General features: G+C 50.8%; 1 protein-coding gene across 2 annotated transcripts in view; it reads left to right on the top strand.

Moving 5' to 3' along the window:
* The window catches only part of LOC140393265 (VPS10 domain-containing receptor SorCS1-like), a 1,354,213-nt gene that overhangs the window by 981,819 nt on the left and 344,810 nt on the right, over positions 1–27,584 (top strand). For both annotated transcript variants that reach the window (XM_072479549.1, XM_072479548.1), the window contains exon 5: positions 1,750–1,823. In XM_072479549.1, the coding sequence (XP_072335650.1) occupies positions 1,750–1,823 (74 nt within the window). The remainder of the gene's footprint in view (positions 1–1,749; positions 1,824–27,584) is intronic.

Here is a 27,584-nt window from a genome sequence, read left to right as displayed (position 1 = left end):
AGAGGGGAGATGTGAAGAGGGATTATGAGTGATTGAGTGATGCACGATCAATTACACAAAGATGAGAGCTGGATGCAACTGAGGCTTTATTACACTAAGATGTGTGGCCTCCTACAGCAGCTGGCGAAATGGCTGCTGTATGGGGAGCACACATATTTATACTCCGCCAACTGGGCGGAGCCAGCAGGTAGGGAACTATCCCTGTACCTGCAGGACTGGGCATGGTGACAGACAAGGAAATTCTGCCCCTAGAAGGGTTCAAAATATATAAAGAGAAAGTTTGGAACAGATTATTGATCCTGAATTTTGGAATTGCAGCATTTTCTAGCTGGTTGCCAATGTGGATCGATGAACACAGCGGAAAAGGTGCTAGTTGAAAGACACTCGGTTAGGGTTAAGACATGGGCAGCAGAGCTTTGGAAAACCTCAAGAGGATGGGACGTGAGGGAGCAGAACCAGGGGTGCATTGGAATCGTCAAATCTAGCGGTAACAATGGGGTGAATGAATATTTCAGCAGCAGATGAGCTGGGACAGGGGTGAGTTTTGGCCATGTTATGGAGGTAGAAACTGGTGGCGCAAGTACGTGATTAGAAGCTCATCTTGGGGTCAAGTATGACTCCCAGGATTGTGAACAAACTGACTTAATCTGAGACTTTTGCCAAGGAGAAGGATGGAGTCAGTACCTCGGAACAACGTTCGGAATGGGGACCACAAAAAAGTAACTTCAGTACCCCAATAGTTAATGGAGGAAATTTCTGTTCATCTCAACCTATATCTTGAATAAGCAGCTTGATAATTTATCAACCATGGAGGAGTCAAGGTGCTTGTGGTGATATGCATGTGCACATCAATGTATATTGTTGTTTGTCAATGTATATAGTTATCAGTATGACCTCCAACCAGCAGGTGGCGATAGAGATCTACCATGTGTCTTGAGACTTCCGCCAGTTGGTAGTAGGTCGTACAAGAGGATAGACACACTTAGAGTAGCTCCAGGAGAATTAATTCACTGAATTAATTTAGTAGCCATTATAGTCTGTATTATAGTTCATTAGTTATCTTTCCATGTGTTTGTTAATGAATCATCTTTCCAGTTAAAGAACTAAATGTTCTGCGTACATCATTATCACGGCCGTAGCTCCGAACACAACATGCTAAGCTAGAGCTGGGTGTTGTCAGTGCACATGTAAAAACCAACACTCTGCCTTTGAATGACGTTACTGAGGGGCAGCATTTAGATGAGAAATAGGAGAGGGCCAAGGATAGATCATCGGGGCTGGGGGCGGGGGGTTGCGGACAGCGATAATGGTACGGCTGCAGGAAAATAAGCCATTTTAGTAATACTCTGGCTACAGGTTGACAATGTGCACTCCAGATATTCACTCTGTGTGGACTAGGCCCTAACACCCTCTCCTGGCCTAAGCACTTTCAGTAGAAATCATTAGCACAGAATAGCGAAACTTCAGCATTAAGCCCACCTTGCGGAACTTGATACTCTACCTCCATGCTGAAACTCTGAGCACCAAACCATATTTCATCACCTTCAACATCCTTCATCACTGTCAGATGATGGAAATGGGGACAATCAAGCCATATTGCTTAATTAGTTAAACACATTGCTGTAATAACTCATTCATTAATGGCCTACTTGTATTTTCTCACAGCTTTGAAAAAGACAAATGTTTGGCCTGGGTGTATCTCTGAAATTGTACTGATGCCTTTAGTGTTTGTGCCTTCTTGTTTTACAGTTGTATAGCTCCAATGACTTTGGAAGGAGGTGGCAGCTGGTCCATGAAAGAATTACTCCCAACCGGTTCTACTGGTAAGAGCTCATTGAACATGTTTCAGTTCGTTACCTCCCACCATCGAGTATAAACTCCAATCTTTGTCAGTCAGGAGAGCTGGACATTGGGTGTGGGATGACACAGAGACGCAGCGAACATCGTGGCATGTTACAGCACAGGAAGATCTCACGGCGCCGAGGTCCCAGGTTCGATCCCGGCTCTGGGTCACTGTCCGTGTGGAGTTTGCACATATTCCCTGTGTTTGCGTGTGTTTCGCCCCCACAACCCAAAGATGTGCAGGGTAGGTGGATTGGCCACGCTAAATTGCCTCTTTAATTGGAAAAAAATGAATTGGGTACTCTACATTTTAAAAAAAGTTCCATACCACAAAATGATCTGGTATATGCATCCCAACTGTGTTATATATAAAACATCCTACCTATGGGTATTTTCCCTCTATGTGGTTTATAAAACCCTTATATGTTGTATAATCACCCATGTTCGTACATTTTCCACAACTGTACAGTATAAATACCTACTTATTTAATATATGAACCCCAACCATGTTGTCATGATGGCCAACCTGTTTGGTGTGTATGTCTCACTTTAGTGATACAGACAGTAATGTGTGTGCTATATACATCCCATGATTGCTATCTCCTACCTCTCTGATATATACAACAATCCATTGGAACAGTTTAGTCAATCCTGATTGAACAACTCAATGTTTACTTGCACATGACAGAAAGGCCAGGTGAGGTACCTCGCATAGAGAGGTTCTGTGGAACAATCTATCAGCAGGAGCAGACAATACAAGAGGCGGAGGAGGGATATATTATTTTAGTCTTAAAGATCAGTCCTGCTTCACTCTTTATAACAGAGAAGCAGTATTTCACCATGCTAATTATTGCTGCCATGTGCAGCATGCAGTTAAAGCTGTCTTCCCAACCTTTTCATGTGAAAGGCCACATTTCATTTTTTCTCACAGGCGATGAGCAAATTTCAGAAAGGTGAGGTTAGACACAACATTAAAGATAGCTTTTGTTTTAAAGCTGACATATGAAAAGATACAACTTACAGAGCACAAATAAAGACACAATAAACTGATCATTTAAAAAAAATGAACAAAGACAACCACTAGAGTTTGAAAGGGTGAGTGTTTGTGTCCAGTTCACTCCCAGCCTCAGGATGCTCACCCATTCCCATGCACCCTCTGTGAGGGGGTGAGGGTGTCTTGTTGTGTGTGGGTGAGGATGCATGAGAATCCAAGACTGGGAAGTGAGTGACCAAGACACACATCCTTGATATGCCATCAATGAACACACGACGAGTGGAGAACGTAACTGAGGCTTTAATACACTAAACAGAAAGCCTCCTGGCCTCTGATCCCGAACTGGATCAGAGGCGGAGACCAGCCACCTTTATACACGAGCCCGAGGGGAGGAGCCACAGGTGGAGCCAGCAGGGACAAGCCCAAGCATGTAACATTACAATACAATACAATACAGTGGTTTACTACATTCACCCCCTGTTTTTAAAAAAAAAAAGAGTCCAGCGGGGGTGAAGTGGGCTTAAAGATCAAGTCTGTCGGGGGCCTTGACCTTCCGCCATGATCGCCTCAGTCCCGGCTGTGGTGTGGGCACCAGTGTCGAGACCTGCGACTCCGGGAGCGTGTTGTCCTCTTCTTCACCCAGTTGTTGAGTCGGTGGAGGGGGGGGGGGGGGGGGGGGGGGGAGGGGGGGGGGTGCGGTGTATGGGCGGGGGTGGTTGTGATGGTCACCGGTGGGCCTACGGGTGCTAGTTCTTGAGGTAGGTGGGTAGAGGTGGGGGAAGACGGTGTAGGGTCGGGGGTGGTGGTGATGGTCGCTGGGGAACCTGCAGGTGCTAAATCCCGAAGGGAGACTGTCCTGTCGCCGGACCTGATGTGCCACATAGGCATATTGTGGGTTGGCATGGAGGAGCAGGACATTCTCGACGAGGGGGTGAAATTTATCACTCCTCGCATGCTTCCGAAGGAGGGCGGGCCCTGGGACTGTCAGCCAGGACGGCAGCGAGACCCCGGAGGTGGACTTCCTGGGAAAGGCAAACATACGCTCGTGAGGAGTCTGGTTGGTAGCAGTACACAGGAGCGACTGGATGGAGTGGAGCGCATCGGAAAGGACCTCCTGCCAGCGGGAGACTGGGAGACGTCTAGACCGTAGGGCCAGGAGGACAGCCTTCCAGGCCGTCGCGTTCTCCCTCTCCACCTGTCCGTTTCCCCGTGGTTTGTAGCTGGTCGTCCTGCTGGAGGCGATGCCCTTGCTGAGCAGGAATTGACGCAACTCCTCGCACATGAAGGAGGAACCCCGATCGCTATGGATGTAGATGGGGAACCCGAACAAGGTGAAAAGACTGTGCAGGGCCTTGATGACGGTGGCAGAGGTCATGTCAGGGCATGGGATGGCAAAGGGGAATCTTGAGTATTCGTCAACAATGTTGAGGAAGTACACGTTACGGTCAGTGGAGGGGAGGGGCCCTTTGAAATCGATGCTGAGGCGCTCAAAGGGGCGTGAGGCCTTTACCAGGTGCGCTCTGTCTAGCTGATAGAAGTGCGGTTTGCACTCCACGCTGACCTGGCAGTCTCTGGTCACTGTCCTGACCTCCTTGATGGAGTAAGGCAGGTTGTGAAACGTGATAAAGTGAAAAAAACGGGTAACGCCCGGGTGACAGAGGTCATTGTGGAGGGCCCGGAGATGGTCAACTTGTGCGCTGGCACATGTACCGCGGGATAGGGCATCTGGGGGCTCATTGAGCTTCCCAGGTCGATACAAGATATCGTAGTTGTAGGTGGAGAGCTCGATCCTCTTTTAACATTACTTGTCCCATTCCCACTATTGTTCACTGTGCCCTGTTTGAATCTGGCCCTTGGTTTCTCTGCCTTTCACTTTTCTTATTCCCCTTTCTGCCTTTTGTTTTTGTTCTTGATTCCCCTTCCTATTACTCCTTGCATAAGTTCCCATCCCCCTGCCAATGTAATTTAAACCTTCCAGAATCACTTCAGCAAATATTCCCCCGAGGACATCACCTGCCCAGGTGTAACCCGTCCACTTGGTCGCGTCCTATCTAACTGATCTATTAGTTGAGTGTGTGTGTGTGATGTTTCTGGTGCTCCCTCTAGTGACTAGCTAGCCTACATGTATTTACATTGATGCACATCACCACAGGCATTATCTGCCTTGATGCGGTTGAAGGCCAGGCGGGCCTCAGCCGTCAGGGGAAAAACGGTGGATTTAATAAGGGGACGGGCCTTGGCCGCATAATTGGGGACCCACTGGGCATAGTAGGAGAAGAACCCCGGGCATCTCTTCAGGACCTTGGTGCAGTGGGGCGGCGGGGGGGGGGGGGGGGGGGGGGGGTCGGGCCCTAGGACTCCGTTTTCCTCAATGTAGCCAAGGATGGCTAGGCGGGTTTTGCAGCACGGTAGCATTGTGGATAGCACAATTGCTTCACAGCTCCAGGGTCCCAGGTTCGATTCCGGCTTGGATCACTGTCTGTGCTGAGTCTGCACATCCTCCCCGTGTGTGCGTGGGTTTCCTCCGGGTGCTCCGGTTTCCTCCCACAGTCCAAAGATGTGCAGGTTAGGTGGATTGGCCATGATAAATTGCCCTTAGTGTCCAAAATTGCCCTTAGTGTTGGGTGGGGTACTGGGTGATGGGGATAGGGTGTAGGTGTTGACCTTGGGTAGGGTACTCTTTCCAAGAGCCGGTGCAGACTCGATGGGCCGAATGGCCTCCTGCTGCACTGTAAATTCTATGATAATCTATGATAATCTATGAAAATGCATTTTTTCTTATTGTAAGTGAGGTTCAGGAGTTTGGCGGTGTGGAGGAAGTGCCGGAGGTTTTCGTCATGGTCTTGCTGGTCATGGCCACAGATGGTGACATTATCTAAGTACGGGAACATGGCCCGCAGCCCGTACTGGTCAACTACTCGGTCCTTTTCCCGTTGGAAGACCGAGACCCCATTGACGAAGGGAACCTTGAGGAAGTGGTAGAGGCGGCCATCTGCCTCGAAGGCAGTGTATTGGCGGTCCTCCGGGCGGATAGGGAGCTGGTAGTACGCGGACTTCAAGTCAACTGTGGAGAAGACTCGATACTGCGCAATCTGATTGACCATGCCAGATATGGGAGGGGGTACACATCGAGCTGCGTGTACCGGTTGATGGTCTGACTGTAGTCGATGACCATCCGGTGCTTCTCCCCAGTCTTGACGACCACCACTTGGGCTCTCCAGGGGCTGTTACTAGCCTCAAATGATCCCCTCTCGTCGGAGTCACTGGACCTCCGACCTGATAAAGGTCCTATCCCGGGCACTGTATCGCCCGCTCCAAGTAGCGACGGGCTTACAGTCCAGGGTGAGGTTAGTGAAGAGCGAGGGTGGGGAGACCTTAAGGGTCACCAGGCTACAGACGGTGAGGGGGGGCAGGGGTCCGCTGAACTTTAAAGTAAGGCTTTGGAGGTGGCACTGGAAGTCGAGCCCCAGTAATAGGGCAGCGCAGAGATGGGGAAGGACGTAGAATTTGGAGTTAATGTACTCTACGCCTTGTACATTAAGGGTCGCGACACAGTACCTCCGGACTTCTACTGCATGTGATTCGGAAGCCAGGGAGATTTTCTGGGTCGCGGGTAAGGTTGGGAGGGAGCAGCGCCTTACCGTATCTGGGTGTATGAAGTTGTCTGTGCTCCCGGAGTTGAAAAGGCAGGCCGTCTCGTACCCGTTGATCCGGATGGTCATCGTTGATTTTGTGAGGTGATGAGGCCGGGGACTGGTCGAGCGTGATGGAGGCGAGCTTCGGAAGGTGATGGGTAGGCCGGTCGGAGGTAACGGTGGCCAGCGTACGATCAGGTGAGCAGGGCTCCCGGGAGGATGCGGACTGGTCCCAAGATGGCGGCCCCCATGGGTCGCTCGTGGCGGGTGGAGTACAAAATGGCGTTAAAGATGGCGGCCCCCATGGGTTGCACGTGGCGGCCAAAATCGAAGATGGCGGCGAAGATGGCGGTGCCGACGGGTCGCACATGGCGGGTGGCGCGGCAGCTGGGGGCACCCCAACAGGCAGTAGGCAGCGCTGCTGGGCCTAGAAACTTCAGGGACAGGTCGGGCCTGGCAGGCTTTCGCGAAGTTGCCCTTCCTCCCACACCCGTTGTAAGTCGTGTTCCGTGCAGGGCAGCTTTGTCTGGGATGATTACCCTGGCCGCAAAAGTGGCACTTGGGGCTTCTGGCGTTAGCGGGCTGCTGCGTGGCACAGGCTTGCGGCGCCCCTGGGTCGGATGATGGCGGCACCCACAAGGTCCACGAGGGTGCCGCGCGGTCGGAGGTGTAGGCCTCCATGTTCTGGTAGGCCACCTCCAGCGAGTTTGAGAGCTGCACTGTCTCTGGGAGGCCGAGTGTACCCCCTTCCAGCAATCGCTGGCGCATGCAGCTCGATTTCATGCCCGCGACATAGGTGTCCCTGATCAACAGCTCCGTGTGTTGGGTAGCTGATACTGCCTGACAGTCAGCGCTCCGGCAGAGTACCCGCAAGGCACGCAAGAATTCTGCTCGTGACTCCCCAGGGCGTTGTCGTCTCGTGCCAAGAAGGTGCCTAGCGTACACCTCGTTCACAGACTTTACATAGTGTCCCTTTAGCAGCATTATTGCCTCCGTATACGAGGGGGCGTCCCTGATGAGGAGAAAGACTTGCGGGCTCACCCGTGCGTGGAGGATCTGCTTCTTTTGGAGGTCGGTGAAGTCTTCGGTGAAGGATCCGAGGTACGCTTCAAAGCAGCTTAGCCAGTGGCGCCGGCTGCCTGTGGGTCCAGCTCCAGGAGATCAGGCTTGAGTGACAAATTCATATTCTATGTTTAGTGTATTAAATTGATATGCCATCAATGAACACACGACGAGTGGTGAACGTAACTGAGTCTGTAATACACTAAACAGAAATCCTCCTGGCCTCTGATCCTGAACTGGATCAGAGGCCGAGACCAGCCACCTTTATACATGAGCCCGGGGGGAGGAGCCACAGGCGGAGCCAGCAGGGACAAACCCAGGCATGTAACAATACAATACAGTACAGTGGTTTACCACAATCCTCCCCTCCCTCTTTCTCCCACGCCCTCGCCACCCTCTCTCTCAAACACACACATACACATGTCTCTGGCTCTGTCTCTCTCTCACACACTCATAAATCGGTTGGCAGGGGTGGGGGGTGCGATGAGAGCGGAGGAGACTCTTGAATCATATGATGCCATTCGGCCCATCAACTTTGCACAGTGCTCTTAGAGCACCCTACCGAGGCCCACTCCTCCGCCTTGTCCCCATAACCCCACCTAACCTGCACATTTTTGGACACAAAGGGGTAATTTTTTTAGCATGACCAATGCACCGAATGTGCACATCTTTGGACTTTGGGAGAAAACTGGAGGAAACCCACACAGACGCGGGGAGGATGTACGAACTTCGCACAGTCACCCAAGGCCGGAATTGAACCCAGTCCCTGGTATTGTGAGGAAGCAGTGCTAATCACTGTGCCACCATGCTGCCCACGAAGTGAGGCCTGAGGCCTAGTGGTGCCAGAAAGCTGATGCCTGGCGGGAGGAGTGCCAAGATCAGGGAGACATGCCTGGGGAGGGGAGCGATGTAGGGAGAGCATGGTGGGACATGGGGGGGATAGGCGGGGTGAGCCAGAGAACAGAAGCTGGGAACAAGCGGCAGGAATTGGGCCAGAAAGCAGAAGCTGTTGCTATGTGGCTGGAGCCACAGAAACCACAGTGAGCGGAGACCCCGGGGCACACCAGAGTGTCTATCTACACATGTTTGTAGTTTGTCGTATTCACTGCCTGGTCCTCCAATCACAGCCTGGTCCTCGCCCAGATAGTGAATGCAGGAAAGGTGCAGGCTGCGATTGGAGGAGCAGGTCCCTTCAAGCTCACTGACGACTCTTACCGCCATTGTCGCCTGTCGACCCGGGGGCCAGAGGGAGGGGTTTGGGCAAACAATGCAGCCCACGGGCCATGGGTTGGACAATCCAGAGTTAAACAGTTGCGACATGTTAGGGTCAGGACTCCTCTTGCTGCAGTGCTCATGTTGGATGCACTGGAACATTCTAAAGGTACACATTCTATAGCGATTTAGAATCAGCCAGCCTGTGCAAGTTGCAGTCGCTTGGAACAGATGCAGCAAAACACATGGGGATGATTGAGTCTCTGACATCCTTTTTTCTTCAGCTTGTAACTCAGCATCTTTCCAAAGTCCAGTTTGTTTGTGTGATTTCTCTGTAACCCAGAAGAAGAGAAACAACTTGAGACTCGTCCCTATTCTCGGACATGCTGCGCCAATTGTAAGCACTCAAATCAGTAACGTTGCAGGATTTACCAACCCCTGTTGATTGCAGCTAAGTATTAGCCCAAACATAAAGCTCAGAGGTTAATCTGAATTCCAAACCAATCCTGAACTTACTTACTATTAGGCTCAAGTGTAGTTCACTTTTATGAAACTCTGTGAAAAAACCCTCACATGATGTAACCAGAGTAAGGCAAAGAGAAATGGGCACAAAATGGGAAATTAAAATTTTGAGGAAAAAAGAGTAGCATTAACTTTGACATTCTGACATGATGCACAACTTGCTTCTGCGCATCTGCACAATGTAGAATTAATACTTAATCAATAAGGAAAATCTTTTTCCAATGACTTCTGTACATTTTATACATCAAGGTTATCTCTAACTGAAACAGTACCGTTATATACAGCTCTATGTTCTGAGTTGAAATCTTCTCTCCGTCACACTTTCAAAAGGTGTTTTTGAACCGAAAAACTATTGACCCTGATATTAACCTGAAGGCGGTACTCGGCATCTTGTCTCCCACAGAGTGTGGCCGTGATTCGGCTGGCTTCCTGATCCCCACCCACCTCCTCCTGCCCTACTTCAGATGCACAAAACTACAGCTGCGTGCTTTGCCCTCGCCGAATATGTGAAGGAGTCACGTGGCGGGCTGAAATTGGTCGGTCGCCGATTGTGCCTGGGTGGCATGGTGGTGCAGTGGTTAGCACTGCTGCCTCACAGCTGCAGGGACCGGGCTTCAATTCCAACCTTGGGTCACTATCTGTGCGGAGTCCGCACTTTCTCCCCGTGTCTGCGTGAGTTTCCTCCGGGGGTGCTCCGGTTTCCTACCACAGTCCAACAATGAGCAGGTCAGGTGGATTGGGCATGCTAAATTGCCCCTGAGTGTCCAAAAAAGGTTAGGTGGGGTTACTGGGTTAAGGGGATAGGGTGGAGGGGAGGGTACCCTTTCCAAGGGCCAGTGCAGACTCGATGGGCCGAATGGCACTGTAAATTCTCTGAATCGGCAACAAGCTCTCCATATTGGAGGAGAACGTAGGACAGGCCGCTGATTGATTGTGAACATGTTTGACTCTCTGGGCCAACTTCAGCCCTGAACATATTCTGCTGTTACCGAGTCCGGTTTGCAATATAACACGAGACACTTCGGTAATACACTCCCTGAGGTGGGACTGTAGAAAACAACAATACTTGTCTCTCCTGTGTTTCTCTGATGCTTTTTCAGAATAGCAAGCTGCACAGAGCCTTAAAGAATTATTTCCAGATGTTACACAGTCGATACTGATGTATATCTCTCCCAGAGGTGGAGGGCTTAAGAGAAGAAAAATTCCATCTACATTCCAAGAAATACTGAGCATTGTCATCTTCTAAAAGGAATAATTTAGACGTCTAATGTTCTATTCTTATTGTTGTAAGGTTATTTTGTTAATGGTAGCTGTGTAAGTGTAAATATTATGTTCTTGTGTCAAGAAGTGTAAATGGTAAATGATAAGGGCTTTTAGAACCACATAAAAAGTGAAAAAGAGATTACCAGTCACAAGAAGGAAGAAATAAGTCTAACTTTAGAGGGTGAAAGTTTGATGGCTTTTTTTATTGATGGTGGAGATGTGAGTGTGGGTGTGCTCGAGGAGGTGATGGGACATTTTGAGGCAGGCAACAGTGGAAAAGGAACTGGCTGCAGAAAATAGCCAAATGCAAAGAGTGACCTGCAACCTGCATTGTTGAAAGAAGTGAGGGAGGAGATAGCAGAGGCGTTGGGCCATTGTTTTTCATGCTCGGTAAGCTTAATATTCTGAAATAGCACAGACATGAAGAACGGCCACTTTGACCAGGAGGTCATTTAGGTTTGGTGCAGATTACAGGGATAGAGGTCAAGGGATTTAAACACAAGGATGGGTTTCCATCAATGCTCACAGGGGCACATTGAGTGTGACACAAAGCTCAATAAACCCAGCAGAGTCTAAGTTGACTGTAAGTCTCCTCTGCAATAGTTGACCTCATCCCAAGAAGCAGGCAATGTAGTAGAAATAACCCTCACATTTCCGGGCTTGGGAGGTGAGAAATTAGCTGGAGATCCCAGTCCTGACGTTCACTTCCTCCTGTTGGGAAGCCGGCAGATTGAAATCAGCTGAGGATCACACTGGAAATGGACAGTGGACATCGCTTCCATTGTTGAAGAGCCTTGACTAAGCACAGATATGAAGAATGGCCAGCAGAGGGCAGCCTGCGCCAGTCCAACTGTGGGAATCCATCCATCCAAAGGGGGCCAGGCTCTCACATTTAATTGCCAGCATCGCTTTGGCCTTTTTCAAGAATGGTTGCAGCACAGAAGAAGGTGGTCATTCAGCCGATCATGTCCATGCTGACTCTGCAAGAGCAACTCAACTGGTCCCACTCCCCTGCCTTTCCCTTGTAGTTTTACAAGTTTTTAATCCTCAAATAATCACCCAATTCTGGGAGGCCACGGCTGATGCCACCTCCCTCCCAGGCATTCCAGGTCCCAACCAAGCATGTTTTCTCAGGTCACCTTTGGTTCCTGTGCCAATCAGCGTTCTCTGGTTTTCGACCGTGCCACCAATGGGAGCAGTTTCACCCGACTCACTGTCCAGGCCCTTCAAGGGCGCAATGTACCGGCCTCGCCGCGTCTGTCTTGGTGACGCTATAAGGATGTTGAATCTCATGAGTAACCTCTAGGGAGATTCGAGCCACTTGAAATGAGATTCAGTGGAATCGCACGAGACATCACGATCTGGGTGTCGCCCTCACTGGACGAGATCCAGATTAGCATATTGAAGTGAACATTGGGCTAATTTAAATATGTCTGTGCCAGATTCTCCCGGTGCCCAGAACCTAACGGCCGTGCCTTTAGGTGCCAGGTTGCCCAAGCAAGAGGTCGGGCATGGGGTACCTTGCCTATAAGAGGTGGAGTGAGAGTCTTGAGGACACTGGAAGAGGGAGGGGAGTCTGGAGGCCACAATGGGGTTGCTGAGGTGGGGGGAGGGGGGGGGCTCGAAAGATCGGCGCTACCATCAGAAATGGTGTCCCAATCCATGAGTACTCTTCCTGTAGTGCGGGAAATGACTGAAGTGCAGCCTTGATCGGGCCATCCTCGTTGAGGCAAAAAAACCAGCAAAGTGCCATTGAATAGCGATTCTTACCCGGTGCAACGGCCTGTAGGGGCCGAGAAACAGCCCGCTAAACACTCCCGAAACGGGATTCTGTTTTGGTCCTGTTGAATTTGGCCTCAAATGTCCTCTTCAGCTTTTTTCCAAGCAGAGCAGCCTCTGCTTCTTAAATCTATCTCCATAACTAAATTCTTTAGGCCTGACAATTTCTTTCCCCAGGTTCCCTACTGGAAACCCCATTAGCCCCTTTCTGCTGTTTCATCGCAAGGTTTGCACTTTGGCTATTGCTGGGGCATCCTTTTTCTCTCTGAGCCTGCAATCGCTCCCCCACCCTCCACCCAGCCCCGCACTTCACCAATGCTTTATTCCATTTGTTCACAAGCCTGCCAGGGGCTGTAATGCAGAACAAGACCAGCAGAGCGGGTTCAATTCCCGTACCAGCCTCCCCGAACAGGCGCCTGAATGTGGCGACTGGGGGCTTTTCACAGAAACTTCATTGAAGCCTACTTGTTACAATAAGCAATTATTATTATTATTATTATTATTATTATTATGAAAGTAGCTTGTTCTCCGTCTTCCTCTGTGCTCCATCAATGTCTGCCTTCTCTCATCTTTTAACCCATTGATTTTGTTTTTTAACAAACATAAGACTGCAGTCATCAGATATTGCCAGTGCAAAGACTCGCTAAATACTTCAAACTGCTTAACAATTGGTGCTGCAGGATTACAGCAGCCATGTATATGCTCGTTGATTTATGACCTCGGTTAGAACAAATCCAATTTGATATTCAACCCAAAATTCAGCAAGCACGTCACTCTTGAATGCAAATATCTGCAAAAAATAAAAAATAAAGTCGCCCGCACATTATGCACAGGTTGCGTGAATGCTCAAATAAAGGCTTCCTCAAAGTGTTATAATCTGCGGGTTAGAGATAGCAAGTCCAAGCTCTCATATAGTCCTTTATTTCTCAAGCCGCTGCCATCAATACAAGTCAGCAACAATTTTCCTAATCAGACAGATAGGTCACAAATAATGTTGCGGCTTGTCTCAGCAATGATTCCGATTGGGTTGGACTCCAAATGAAAGTAATTGGCATTTGTGTGGCTTTACCAGAGATCTGAAATGTAGCAGAAAATATCCTGGGCGGCATTCTCTGTTGGCCAACGATGAAATCGGGAACGGCGATTGGGCGGAGAATAGGTCCAATGCCAAAATCCCGATTTGACGATTCTCGACAGGAGCGTCAATGCGTTCTGGAATGCACGTACAGTAAACACCGCCATTAGCGGGCCCGACCTGGTATTCTCCGAGGCCTCCTCGATTCTCCGCCTCCGATGGGCCGCGTTCCCGACGGCGAGGTTGACTCGTGCTTTTAAAAATCGTGAAACCAGCGTGGCGGCTGCTGAGGGAGAGGGAGGTGGATACGGAAAGCGTCCAACATCGCCATAGTTTGCTGACAGTTGTGCCACTGACCGGAGGGCTTCTGCCAGGGCCAGGGGGAGTAGCGGGGGGGGCGGGGGGTGGCCAGGAGGTGGGGTGTGCGGTCGGGGTGGACGGGCAGGGAACACCATTGCTGCAGCTGGCAAGGCAGCCAGGCAGCTGCGCATGCCGCTGACAGCCCACTTGGGACTTAGTGCTACGGGTTGTATAGGTGCCTCCCCTCCCCCTAGGGCATCCCCCCCAGGTGCCCGCTGGCTCCAGCTGACCCATCAGCTGTATGGGCATGTTCCAGCATAACCATTGCCATCTTGTTGGCGAAGATGTGTGTGTGTGTGTGTGTGTGTGTATTGCGGGGGGGGGGCGGGAGTGAAGTTGTATATGCAGCTGCAGCTTGTCAGCCCCCCGAATGTCAATCACGGGCCCGGCGACTCCTGCACCGTTTTTCATTGGAATCGATTGTCTCCCACGTGGCACCGGTACCAGAACCTGAAAAGTAGTGGAATCGGCCCAGGTGTGGTGCCAGCTTTTCTGTCATGGAAGTCCACAAGTTTTTCGTTGGCGTCAACACTTCGGACTGGATTCTCCGATCGCCAACACCGAAATCGCGTTCGGCGATCGGCCGGAGAATGCATTTTTACGTTGGAATCGGGGGCAGTGCCGTTTTTCCGATGCTCCCACCCCCTCAAAAACAGCTTCCTCTAGAATCGCCCCGCACGCCATCGGGACGGCCTCAGGGCGTCACCTGAGGCCTTCCCCCAATGCTCCGCCCCCGATGGGCCGAGTCCCTGATGGCGTGGGGCGCGTGCCCTCTCACTTTTCGGAGACCTCGCATGGGGGCTGCGGACTGTGTCCAGCCCCGCCACAGTCGGGGGCGGGGGGGGAGCTGTTCCACTGGCAGGGGGGGCTGGGGGGACTGGTGGGGGGTGGTCCGCGGGTGGTGAGGGAGGTTACCGGGGGCAGTGTTTGGCAGGCCGGGTCCACGTGCAGTCGGCGCCATGTTATATGGTGCAGCCGCCGCCGTGTGCATGCGCGGCCACAGGACCCAGCCATTCTGTGGCCTGATCCGCAGGTAAACCTGGGGGCTTTATGCGATGCAGCTGCTAGGCCCCCACCGTGCCTCGGATTGGGTGCGGCGCCACCATTCTGGTCAGATGACCAGATGCTTCCTGCGGACATAGCTGCAGAATCTGAGAATCCAGCCCTTAGTCTCCGAAATGGAGAATTCCGCCCGTTTTCTTCTTGAAGCTATTTTCGCAATCGGTGCTTGGTGAGAAAAAGGCGATTCCGACTTCCTCTGCCACAGACTGAAAAAGATCCAGAGCTTCTTGTGTCAACCTCTCCAGCTGTCAGCCTCGTCTAACTTGTGTATTTAATCTGTTTCCGTTTGAGTGCGCTATTGGGAGGGCTATAAAGGGAATAGCATTGTGCACAATTTGGACCCATTTATGAGAGATCGAACTGTTTCCATACGCTGTAAAATGATGAGCAGTGTCAATTTTCAAAGTCGTAAGGTTATTTTTAGTAGATCAGAGTTGAAGTGTGGATGCGATTGTGCTCCCGTTTGAATTTGTCATAGTAATAAATACAGCCTGCAACCTGAACTGCTGTCACCGGGATCTGTTCTCCTGTTTCAATGTGCTCCTTTCCGTCCGACTTTAAGCTAACGTGCCGCTGCGCTTTCCCTTTCACATTTACCGCCCTGTTGATTCCAAACTGATTTGTGCTTTGTCCAAACTGGTGAAGGTTTCATTCCCCAAGGGGCAGCAGCCTGCTCTGTCCCTCACCCAATTTCCGATTCACCCTGTGTCAGCAGGACAGCATACTATTTGACTGGGGGAAGGAAAACCTCACTTTACGCATCCAAATGCACACAGAGATACACACAGACATATTCGCACTAAGCCAAGTGCACACACAGATTCAGGCACAGTCAGTCATTCGGAAACACAAAGACCCACCCAGAAACATTACTCCAGACAGAAGTCGCTGGAATGGAAACCCTGATTGTCAGTTTGCGTAAACACGCTTTTTTTTTGCGCTGTGGCTACATGCATATTAGTAGGGAGCAAATGACCAGATGTTGTAGAATAATTATTCACCGTTGCAAACTATCTGCAATTAAACTGCAGCCGCACCGTGGTACGGTGATTAGCACTGCTGCCTCACAGCGCCAGGGACACGGGTTCAATTATAACCTTGGGCCACTGCCTGTGTGGAGTTTGCACATCAACCTTTTTTATATCTTGTCTGAATATACTACTAAAAGTAATTATTTCCCAAACCCTTTCTGTGGATAAAGAAATACCAAAAACCCCAAAAGGTGATAATAGTTGCTTTCACTTTGCTTATTCTTCCGACATTGTTCTTTCATGAATAGGATGGGAATAGAGGCATACGGACCCCGGAATTGTAGAGATTTTAGTTTAGACGGGCAGCATGGTCGGCGCAGGCTTGGAGGGCCGAAGGGCCTGTTCCTGTGCTGTACTTTTCTTTGTTCTTTGTTTATTCTCCCCGTGTGTGCGTGGGTTTCCTCCGGGTACTCCGGTTTCCTCCCTCAGTCCAAAGATGTGCAGGTTAGGTGGGTGGCCATGCCCCTTAGTGTCCTGCGATGTGTGGGTTCAGTTATGGGGATAGGGATGGGTGGATGGGTGAGTGAACATGGATCGAGTGCTCTTTCAGAGGGTCAGTACAGACTTGCTGGGCCAAATGGCCTCCTTCTGCATTGTAGGGATTCTATGATTCTGGCCTGAAGGAATTTTCTGAGGTTCTGACAAGAGCAAGGTGGTGTTAGAAAACTGTGCAGAGCTTTGAATGGGCAAGAGGGTAGAATTGAAGGAACGTTTAAGTCCGAAGGAGCTCGGAGAGAGAGAGGGGCAGGCTGCAGAGGGGCTCAAAAACAAGGATGAAATTTTGAAGTTGAGGTGTTGCCCGACCGCGAGCTAATTTGAAGGCGTTAGTGTCATAATCCACACGGGGATCACAGGGACACCATCACTGATCACCCCGTGGGACTCACGGAGTACGAGCTTCCCAGGTAAGCCGACCACCTGGGGCTCGTTATGAACATTACATAAAAGCAGGCCCAAAACAGGGCCTGGTGTGGTTAGACCTCCCAGCTAGCATTGTACTGGGAACAATATGCTGCATTATGCAGACCTTTGTAAATCGTGTAAATAAATCTATGTTGGCGCCAGCCTCCTTTAAGTCAGTAACTGCAAGATGTTGATATTCTGCTGCAACTAACTTTGAGATTGTTTAGCGTGATACAGGTAGGCCCATGTCATCACAGTTTCTGGCTAGCTGGTGGAACTCTGTACAAACACAGCGTCCCACAGCTGCGTAGCTGCATTCACCAACATAGATTGCATAGTTCAACTTCTTTATGTCAACTTGTTATAAGACTAAGTCTGAATAATCACAATGGACATCATAAAACCCACACTCGATAGTAATTTAAGCAACCGTGGATCAGAGCATTTACACTTGGTAGCCTGGTGGTAAATGTTTGTAGTTGATGTCGTCTCACCCCTGACAAAAGTGCCTTTTTAATGCCTCAGTTTCTCTTGCCCAACTCCCTTTTATATTGGAGTTCGGATACCAGAGCAAACCTTGGCTTCAGTAATGCAAATGAGACAATGTCAGTGGCTCTGGCTGTACAGAATACTCCCATGCCATCATTAAAAACAGAAAAAAGCCTTCAGCTCTCGTTTCCTGGGCTAAATCTGGATTCTTCCTGAGAGCTATTTTTTTCCGAGGTGCTTTCTCCACAAACCTATTTTCTTTGCTCTTAAGTAATTCTCCTGACTTTTTTTGCTTGCTTTAATCAACTGATTATCAATCAGCATTTTTGGCAAATCATTCCACATTCCAGAATCCCCTTGCATGATCAAAATCTATCCATCTCGCAATTATCTTGAGATCACAATCTTTGTTTTACCTGCTGAAGGAAACCATTTGTGTTTAGGATGTGTTCATTCATTTTATCATTTTGAACATCTCTTTCAAATCTCAATTTGAGTGAATGCCGTCATTGTTGCTCCAATCTCCAATAACATGATCCTTCTGTCTGATGAGTCGGCATTGTCCTGTCTGCAGGGATACTGTACGCTGCTTATGATGGAGAGGCCATCTAGCCTAGTCTATGGGTGGGATTTTCCAGTTACCCCCCCTCCCCCCACAGTGGAGGTCGGTCATCATTGGCCAACGCCGATGTCTACAGTATTTTGCGCAGCTCGCCTATCCCGCTGCCGTGGAATGCACCATGGGCGGCACCTTTGGCATGACTGGAAGATCCCAACAGCAGGAAGGGTGGGAGAATCCCACCCAAGCCTAACTATAGTTTTGTAGAGGTACCATGCCCTCGTGAACTCAGCCCTTCCTCATATCAACCACATTTTACTTAATTTTTACACACTTATTCGCCACCTTCCAAAGATTGTTTACCTCGCTTCCTTTTCTCTTCCAACTTCAATGGGAAATTTATCATACAAAGTACATTTCCAGTTTTAAAATTCTTGGTCGGAATTCTCTGATAATGGGGCTATGGCGCCACGGCCGCGAGAAAATGGGAGCGAATCACTGTGGACTTTCCTGGAGAAAGTCCAGAGTGATTCTCCATTTTGCAGGGGGCTTGCAGGTCCCCGGAGTGCTCCTCGCAGCTCCGGCTGCCGATACGGGGCCCTGCACTTCCGGCCATGGGTCCGCGCATGCGCTCGGCGGCCACCTGTGGCGGCGGCCCCGCGCAACGTGGCAGACCCACACCACGGGCCGGCCCCGACAAAATAGGCTCCCCCCACGATTGCGCGCGCCCGCCGATCGGTGGCCCCCGATCACAAGCCTGGCCGTCCTGGAGGCCCCCCCCCCCGTGACGGATCCCCCCGACCCCCCCACCAGGGCGGCCACAGACTGAGTCCGCAGCCGCCACTCCGAGCTCCCGCCGGGTGGAACCATGAGTGAACAGTTGTCGGCCAGTTGTCGGCGGAGAATTGCCGCGGGGGCCTCTTTCAATGGCCCCTGACCGGCACCGCGTCGACCACGCATGCGCGATTGGCAGTGATTCTCCGGTCTCGAAGAATCACGGGAGTGGCGGCTGACCTGATCGCGGGTCTGACGCACATTCTCCGCTCCCGCGCCGAGCGCACTTGTGGCGCAGAGGCCCGGAGAATTCCGGCCCCCTGTTCCTGAAATATATAGCTGTATACTGTTCTGCCACTTGTGTGTCAATGTTCCTAGTCTATCTTGTCCTGTATTCGCTGTGTGGGGGAGGGAAATAGTGTTTTGGTCAGTCCTGAAGGAACAAGGGGACTAAGTGACAGACAGTCAGGTTCCTGGGACTGAGACAAAAAAGTCATTTTGAGAGATTAAAGGCAATGCTAGGGCTGTGCAGGCCATGCCACAGGACGATACGTGGCTGGAGTGGCGTGAACCGCTCCAGCGCCGTGCTGGCCCCCTGTGGGAGCCAGAATCGGTCATCCCCGTGCCCGTTTCGCGCCGGCGCGAACACTTGGGCTCCATTTTGGAGAATCGCCCCCATTATATTTTCAGTTCTCTCAGAACCCTTTCCTGATGAATGCAGAGATATTTTGGTTGTACTTCCACTCCCTGACTACCAAGTCTTCAATAAAGACTTCCCTTCACCTCCTCTGTACAAAACCAAATCAATATTCATTACGCAAATAAGCCATTTTCTTATCCAAAATAATAATCTCCCCATCCTCCGTTCTCAATATCTTGTCCCTTCCTCAGTGAACCTAGATAGAAGTTTGTTTTTTAGGTATTTAGATTTATAAAAACATTTTGACATTTTGAGCAGGTTAGGTGGATTGAACATGCTGAAATTGTCCCTTTCTCCCCAAAGTTATGGAGGGGGAGGGGGCCACAGGACAGGTTGGAGGGGTGGATCCAGGTAGGGTACACATTTGGAGGCTCAGTGCAGACTCGATGGGCCCACTGGCCTCCTTCTGCACTGCAGGGATTCTATGATTTCATCACAGGACAGGCTTGGTGGACCAGCCAGTCTTTTCAATTTCACACGCTTGCGCTTGCTCTCTCCAAACATGTCGTCTTCAGGCTCCCCATCAGCTCTCCTTACAACTCCAGTTTTTCTATTTCCTTTACTTTCCTGGGGACAGCTTTGAGACTTCATCACCTCCAGAGATGTAAGCTAATTAAACAACAGCAAAAGAAAAAAAAAGATCATCAATTAATAAGCTTTTGTTAAGATTCCATGGAGCAATGACTCTTCATGGCTTTTCATAAATGCTTAATTAAAAAGCCGCTATCAGCTTATTTGAGGAGTCATCAGAAAGTTGTGCCTTAAATGAAATGTTAATGATTTTTATTAAAGCCCATTAGAAGAGAAAAGGAGAGAAGAATAGGAAAGTCTAACAGAGGTGTCAGTTGGTACGAAAGATAAAAGACAAAAGAGAATCGACCACATTTATGAAGCAAGTATTTAAACGTCAACCTTTCTGAAGCAGGGAACTGATACTCGTCGGGGTAAGATAAGACTAAGTGGAGGGGGGGGGGAATTTTCTGATTTTCCGCTCTGATCTACAGCTGGTATCTTGAGGGCGGCAGCGGAAGATATCACGAGCAAAAATTTAAAAAATCTGTTTTATGTCGTTGGGAAAATCGGTTCCGATCGTCCGCTCCTGACTGTCGATGGTGTCGCACATTTCCCACCATGCCACATTGGGAACAACCAATTTCATACTCGTGAATATCGTACATTCTCATGGTAATGGCTGCTTGCCAGAGTCATCCGCCAACGCTGGATCCAACGTGACACGTGGTCGTTCAATTAGACCAACTTGTTTCACCACCGTTTCGAGGAGACGGGCAGCTGGCGAACTGCATTTCACTTGTGACTTTGAGGTTCGTTCGCCAACCTTGAATTGCACAGCCCTCGGAAGCACCTCAAAATTAAACACCCCGCCAGCGGGAATCAGTTTACCACGTGCAAAATGGTGGGCACCTGGCGAGCTTCGTCTCTTCCACGGCTTTGATGTCAGTAGTTGCTGATTTCACCTTCCTGGGTACCTCACACAACTTCACTCACATCGAGTGCCAGTGGCAAAAGCTGTGCCAAGCCTGGGTACGGGAGGAAGGGGAAGGCTGGAACGGGGGAGTTACGGTGGCAGGGTGGAACGCAACTGGACTGGGGAGATAAACTAAGCGGATTAGCGGGTGTGGAGTGTGTCCAAGGGAAGTCGATGGGGGTGGGAGAGGGGGGAGTGTCTTAGAGGCTGCACGGTAGCACAGTGGTCAGCAGTGTTGCTTCACGGCTCCAGGGTTCTGGGTTCGATTCCCCTTTTGGTCACTGTCTGTGCGGAGTCTGCACGTTCTCCTCGTGTCTGCGTGGGTTTCCTCCGGGCGCTCAGATTTCCTCCCACGTCCCGAAAGATGTGCTGTTAGGTGAATTACGTGCTCCTGGGCTGCAATGCGGAGCTCCTGGGCTGCAGTGAGAAGCTCCTGGGCTGCAGTGAGGAGCTCCTGGGCTGCAGTGCGGAGCTCCTAGGCTGCAGTGAGGAGCTCCTGGGCCGCAGTGAGGAGCTCCCGGGCCACAGTGAGGAGCTCCTGGGCCGCAGTGCGGAGCTTCTGGGCTGCAGTGAGGAGCTCCTGGGCTGCAGTGCGGAGCTCCTGGGCTGCAGTGAGGAGCTCCTGGGAGCTCCTGGGCTGCAGTGTGGAGCTCCTGGGCTGCAGTGAGGAGCTCCTGGGCTGCAGTGCGGAGCTCCTGGGCTGCAGTGAGGAGCTCCTGGGAGCTCCTGGGCTGCAGTGAGGAGCTCCTGGGCTGCAGTGAGGAGCCCCTGGGCTGCAGTGAGGAGCTCCTGGGCTGCAGTGAGGAGCTTCTGGGCTGCAGTGAGGAGTTCCTGGGCTGCAGTGAGGAGCTCCTGGGCTGCAGTGAGGAGCTCCTGGGCTGCAGTGAGGAGTTCCTGGGCTGCAGTGAGGAGCTCCTGGGCTGCAGTGCGGAGCTCCTGGGCTGCAGTGAGGAGCTCCTGGGCTGCAGTGCGCAGCTCCTGGGCTGCAGTGCGCAGCTCCTGGGCTGCAGTGAGGAGCTCCTGGGCTGCAGTGAGGAGCTCCTGGGCTGCAGTGAGGAGCGCCTGGGCCGCAGTGCGGAGCTCCTGGGCTGCAGTGCGGAGCTTCTGGGCTGCAGTGAGGAGCTCCTGGGCCGCAGTGCAGAGCTTCTGGGCTGCAGTGAGGAGCTGGGCTGCAGTGAGGAGCTCCTGGGCTGCAGGGAGGAGCGCCTGGGCTGCAGTGAGGAGCTCCTGGGCTGCAGTGAGGAGCTCCTGGGTTGCTGTGCAGAGCTCCTGGGCTGCAGGAAGGCGCTCCTGGGCTGCAGTCGGAGCTCCTGGGCTGCAGGGAGGAGCACCTGGGCTGCAGTGAGGAGCTCCTGGGCTGTAGTGAGGAGCTCCTGGGCTGCAGTGAGGAGCACCTGGGCTGCAGTGCGGAGCTTCTGGGCTGCAGTGTGGAGCTCCTGGGCTGCAGTGAGGAGCACCTGGGCTGCAGTGAGGAGCCCCTGGGCTGCAGTGAGGAGCTCCTGGGCTGCAGTGAGGAGCTCCTGGGCTGCAGTGAGGAGCTCCTGGGCTGCAGGGAAGAGCTCCTGAGCTGCAGTGAGGAGCTCCTGGGCTGCAGTGAGGAGCTCCTGGGCTGCAGGGAAGAGTTCCTGGGCTGCAGTGAGGAGCTCCTGGGCTGCAGTGAGGGGCTCCTGGGCTGCAGGGAAGAGCTCCTGGGCTGCAGTGAGGAGCTCCTGGGCGGCAGTGATGAGCTCCTGGGCTGCAGTGCGGAGCTCCTGGGCTGCAGGGAGGAGCTCCTGGGCGGCAGTGAGGAGCTCCTGGGCGGCAGTGATGAGCTCCTGGGCTGCAGTGAGGAGCTCCTGGGCTGCAGTGAGGAGCTCCTGGGAGCTCCTGGGCTACAGTGAGGAGCTCCTGGGCTGCAGTGAGGAGCTCCTGGGCTACAGTGAGGAGCTCCTGGGCTGCAGTGCGGAGCTCCTGGGCTACAGTGAGGAGCTCCTGGGCTGCAGTGAGGAGCTCCTGGGAGCTCCTGGGCTACAGTGAGGTGCTCCTGGGCTGCAGTGTGGAGCTCCTGGGCTGCAGTGAATGAATGGCTGTCATGTGCCCTTTAAATACATCACCAGGACCTTGGACCTCGTGAGGTAACGGTGGAGTCAGCCCTCCTCATCACGAGATTCGCCGAATTTCTCACAGATCTATAATTATCAAGTGGAAGATCGTGTGTGTTTGCCATCCTGCCGCCCAGCAGGAATCACGCCGACTTTCCGGTCTTTGGCGCCAGAATGCAAGATTCCGTGCTTTATCACATTGCTGTTTGTGAAAACAAACGGGTGGACAAGATGCCCAACAAACTTTTAACTCTCGCTTGCTTGTTTTTCCAGGCAAGAAACACATAGCCTGCAGCCAAAGGTTCTCCTCACAGTAATAACAGCTTGCTGGGGCGGCACGGTAGCCCAGTGGTTAGCACTGTTGCTTCACAGCGCCAGGGTCCCAGGTTCGATGCCCGGCTTGGGTCACTGTTGGTGCGGAGTCTGCACATTCTCCCCGTGCGTGCGTGAATCTACAAAACTCACTGCTCCGACTCTCCAAACTCCCTCCCAACCCTGGGAATGTCTGCCAACGAGAAGAACAAGGACAGCTAGCACAAGGGAGCACCATCATGTGCATGTTCTCCTCCAAGTTACATTTCATCGCGACTTGGAAATATATCACTGTTCCTTCATTGTCACTACACCAAAATCTTGAAACCCCCTTCCCAACAGCTCTGTGAGAGTATCTACACCACTCCAATAGTTCAAGAAGTGTTTGCACCATCGCCTCGAGCAACAAGGGATGGCTAATAAATCCTGGCCTTCTCCGCAACACATCACATGAATGAATAAAACTAGTTCAGCTGACCAAACACATCTTAAAGGAGGCGCACTCATGTGAAAAAGGCCCAAATTGAAGGAGTGCAGAGATCTCGGAACATTGTAGGACTGGAAGAGGTTACAGGGATTGGAAGGAGTGGGGCCCTGGAGGGATTAACAAACCAGGATAATAATTTTAATGTTCGGATTATGATATATGTGTCTCCCTCTCCGGGTATTGACGCCTTTACCTACCTGCTGACATCCAGGGACGTTGGGATATTAGCTATACGATCCTTTACCTCCTCTCAATGTCCACTCCGGGCAACTGTCGATTTAATATGTAAATTTTGAGGAGCGGGGGGGAGTTGAGGAAAATTCCCAACATTGTATTCTCATTCCTCAGGTTCTGCAGGGAAAATCAGACCGACAAATTGAAATGACTAACAGTGATTCCCAGGGACAAACTTGTCATGTATTTTCTTTGCAACTTTTTGTGAGGAGCTCCAAGTTTTTAGGTGTCCAGATCACCAACAGCCTGTCCTGGTCCCCCCCATGCCGACACTATAGTTAAGAAAGCCCACCAACGACTCTACTTTCTCAGAAGACTAAGGAAATTTGGCATGTCAGCTACGACCCTCACCAACTTCTACAGATACACCATAGAAAGCATTCTTTCTGGTTGTATCACAGCTTGGAATGGAGCCTGCTCTGCCCAAAACCGCAGGAAACTACAAAAGGTTGTGAATGTAGCCCAGTCCATCACGCAAACCAACCTCCCATCCATTGACTCTATCTATAATTCCTGCTGCCTCGGAAAGGCAGCCAGCATAATTAAGGACCCCACGCACCCCGGACATACTCTCTTCCACCTTCTTCCGTCAGGAAAAAGATACCAAAGTTTGAGGTCACGTACCAACCAACTCAAGAACAGCTTCTTCCCTACTGCCATCAGACTTTTGAATGGACCTACCTCGTATTAAGTTGATCTTTTCTCTACACCTTGCTATAACTGTAACATTATATTCTGCAGTCTCTCCTTCCTTCCCTCTGTACGGTATGCATTGTTTGTACAGCATGCAAGAAACAATACTTTTCACTGCATACTAATACATGTGACAATAATAAATCAAATCAAATCGAAGAGTTATCTCCCCAAGACTTGGTAGCTTTGGAACACATTATTTTCTGCTGTGATGGTGCACTGCAGGGAAAGCTCGCTTCTTCCCTTGATTTCTTTCAGCTGTCAAAAAAGTCATTTATTACAATCTTTTCCACCCTTGCTTAAAAGCTACAGTCAAGTAAATCCACAAGAACTGTCAAAGCCATAACCAGTAATGCTGGAAATGTCTCCCGGGGTTTGTCTTGCATGTGTAAGATTTATGATATGTGATATGCAGTGAAGTGCTGATGGTTTGCAAATTTGAGCCCCTAAGGGTAAATTTTACTTTCGTTATCAAAGCTTTTCAATAAAAGAAACTTTAACAAACAAGTGATTATTCAAAGCAAGTGTACCTGAGTTACCAGGACGAGACATTTGAAAACATGGACCAATCCATTTATTAAACTCTGCTTTAATGTGAAGTTGCATGTAGTAAAAAAAACAATCATGGACATGCATCAGGAAGACCATTTGGGCTGTCTCTGGCAATTGCCTGTCCCATTGTTGGAATAAATCTATTGTGAACAATTATTCAGATAAGATGGGCCTCCTACCACGACTGTTCTACAATTAAGCAAATCCTGTTACCCTGAAACCTAAATAAATATTTCAATGTTGCATTTGCTCGTTTACTGGTGGAAGATTCGAGCAGTAGGCATGTAGCCAAAAGTCGAGCACATTAAAGGTGAATAATAAAGCCAAACCCAACGCACCTTTTGCCCAGTATTCACGCACACACTATCTCCAGATTCTTTGATTCTGATCGGAAGTTGGAGACTGGCTGATTTTCCAGCTCTCCGGCTCAGGGATGCTCCGAGCTGTCACCAGGGTTAAAACCAGCTCAATGTTACCGGAGCGGGGATTGAAGCTGGGATCATCTTTTCCCCTGGTTGGGTGCTGCTCTGGGCAGTGTAGTTACCAATGGAGCCATCGGGTTTTTCGGCTTGTCAGTGCGAATGGGAATGGCATTGGAATGATGGCAGGAGCGGGGCAGCACTGCGTTCCTTCCCTGCCTCTCATATTTTGCACAATTTCCATTGCTAATCTTTTTTAAAAATTCTATAACTATGACAGCTTTATGCCTGGAGGCAGTACATTTTATTGAGAGTGCGATTTTTCAAAAGGATCGCTGGAGCTCTGCAAAGTTTGAGGACCCTGTGATCTGTTTGGAAGTCTTTGGAAGTTTGTGTGAAACATTTGTGGATCTTGTGTTCCAGCAACCCATAGACTCATAGAATTTACAGCGCAGAAGGAGGCCATTTGGCCCATCGAGTCTGCACTGGCTCTTTGAAAGAGCACTCTACCCAATCCAACAACTCCACCTTATCCCCATAACCCAGTAACCCGACCCAACATTAAGGGCAATTTTGGACACTAAGGGCAATTTAGCGTGACCAATCCACCTAACCTGCATATCTTTGGACTGTGGGAGGAAACCGGAGCGCCCGGAGGAAACCCACGCACACACGGGGAGAACGTGCAGACCCCGCACAGACAGTGAACCAAGCCGGGAATCGAACCTGGGACCCTGGAGCTGTGAAGCAATTGTGATGACCACCATGCTACCATGCTGCCCACGGTAGCATGGTTGTTAGCACAATTCTGTGGAGCTTGAGAGATTCAGACAGTCACCCAAGGCCGGAATCTAATCCAGGTCCTGTGAGGCTGTGAGGCAGCAGTGACAACGCCTCCACCACCTTGCCCTCCTATAGGTCTTCAAATCTTTGCAGTTAAGAAACTATGTTGTTTCACCCAGCGACGAGCTATCTTCCCGTGTACCGTGCCTGTGGTATAAGGATGTTCAGAAGGGTGTTCAGCAGAGCAAGGGTTAATGTGGGACTTGAGAACAGTACAACCCGCAGCACGAAGTGGAGAGTCACATGGTAATACACGGTCTGCAGAGAAAGGTCAGGGAGGAGCTGGCATGGAGTCAGCACTCATTCATTATAGAACTGTGAACAGGTGCATGAGTATGGTTCAACAATAAACTGTTTATGTTCAACCATACAATCCTTGTAAGACACTAAATAAAATTATAACAGTGCCAACCATGGAGGGCTCAGGGTCTTGTGCCAATTTTGAAGCAATGGGTAAATTCCTCTTTCGGAGAGTCGGTGCAGTCTCGATGGGCTAATTGGCCTCTTTCTGTATGATTCAGTGGCCAGAATTCGCCAGCCGTTGCGATTCACCTTCACCGCCAGCAGTGCACCCACGACCGAGAGGTTCCGGGCGGCATGGAGTGATTACAATGGGAAATCCCATTGACAAGCGGCACGTTGGCACAGTGGTTAGCACTGCTGTCTCACAGCGCCAGGGACCTGGGTTCAATTCCGGCCTTGGGTCTGTGTGGAGGTTGCACATTCTCCACGTGTTTGCGTGGGTTTCCTCCGGGTGCTCCGGTTTCCTCCCACAGTCACAAAGATGTGCAGTTCAGGCGGATAAATTACCTTTGGTGTCCAGGGACGTACAGGTTACGGGAATAGGGTGGAAGAGTGGGCCTAGGAAGGGTGTTCTTTCAGAGGGTCGGTGTGCAGACCCAATGGGCCGAATGGCCTCTTTCTGTTGTATGATTCTAAGCTGCGGCAATTTAGAATTCTGCCGCCAGCGAATGGCGCTCCACCAGGAAACATGCGGCTGGGGAACTGGGGAATGCCAACCATGATTCTATGAATCAAAACTCAAAACTGCTGGTCAGAATTCTCCCAAAACATTTCTAAGTGTGGTCTCGGGTGGGAAACCAGGGGCGAAATTCTCCGGAAACGGCGCGATGTCCGCCGACTGATTTGCGCCATTTTGGGCGCCAGTCAGCGGACATCGCGCCGGTACCGGAGAATTTTGCCCCAGATCTCCAC

The sequence above is a fragment of the Scyliorhinus torazame genome, chromosome 16 (genome assembly GCF_047496885.1).
Source record: "Scyliorhinus torazame isolate Kashiwa2021f chromosome 16, sScyTor2.1, whole genome shotgun sequence".
Lineage (NCBI taxonomy): Eukaryota > Metazoa > Chordata > Chondrichthyes > Carcharhiniformes > Scyliorhinidae > Scyliorhinus > Scyliorhinus torazame.
This window is presented reverse-complemented; position numbering and strand designations above follow the sequence as displayed.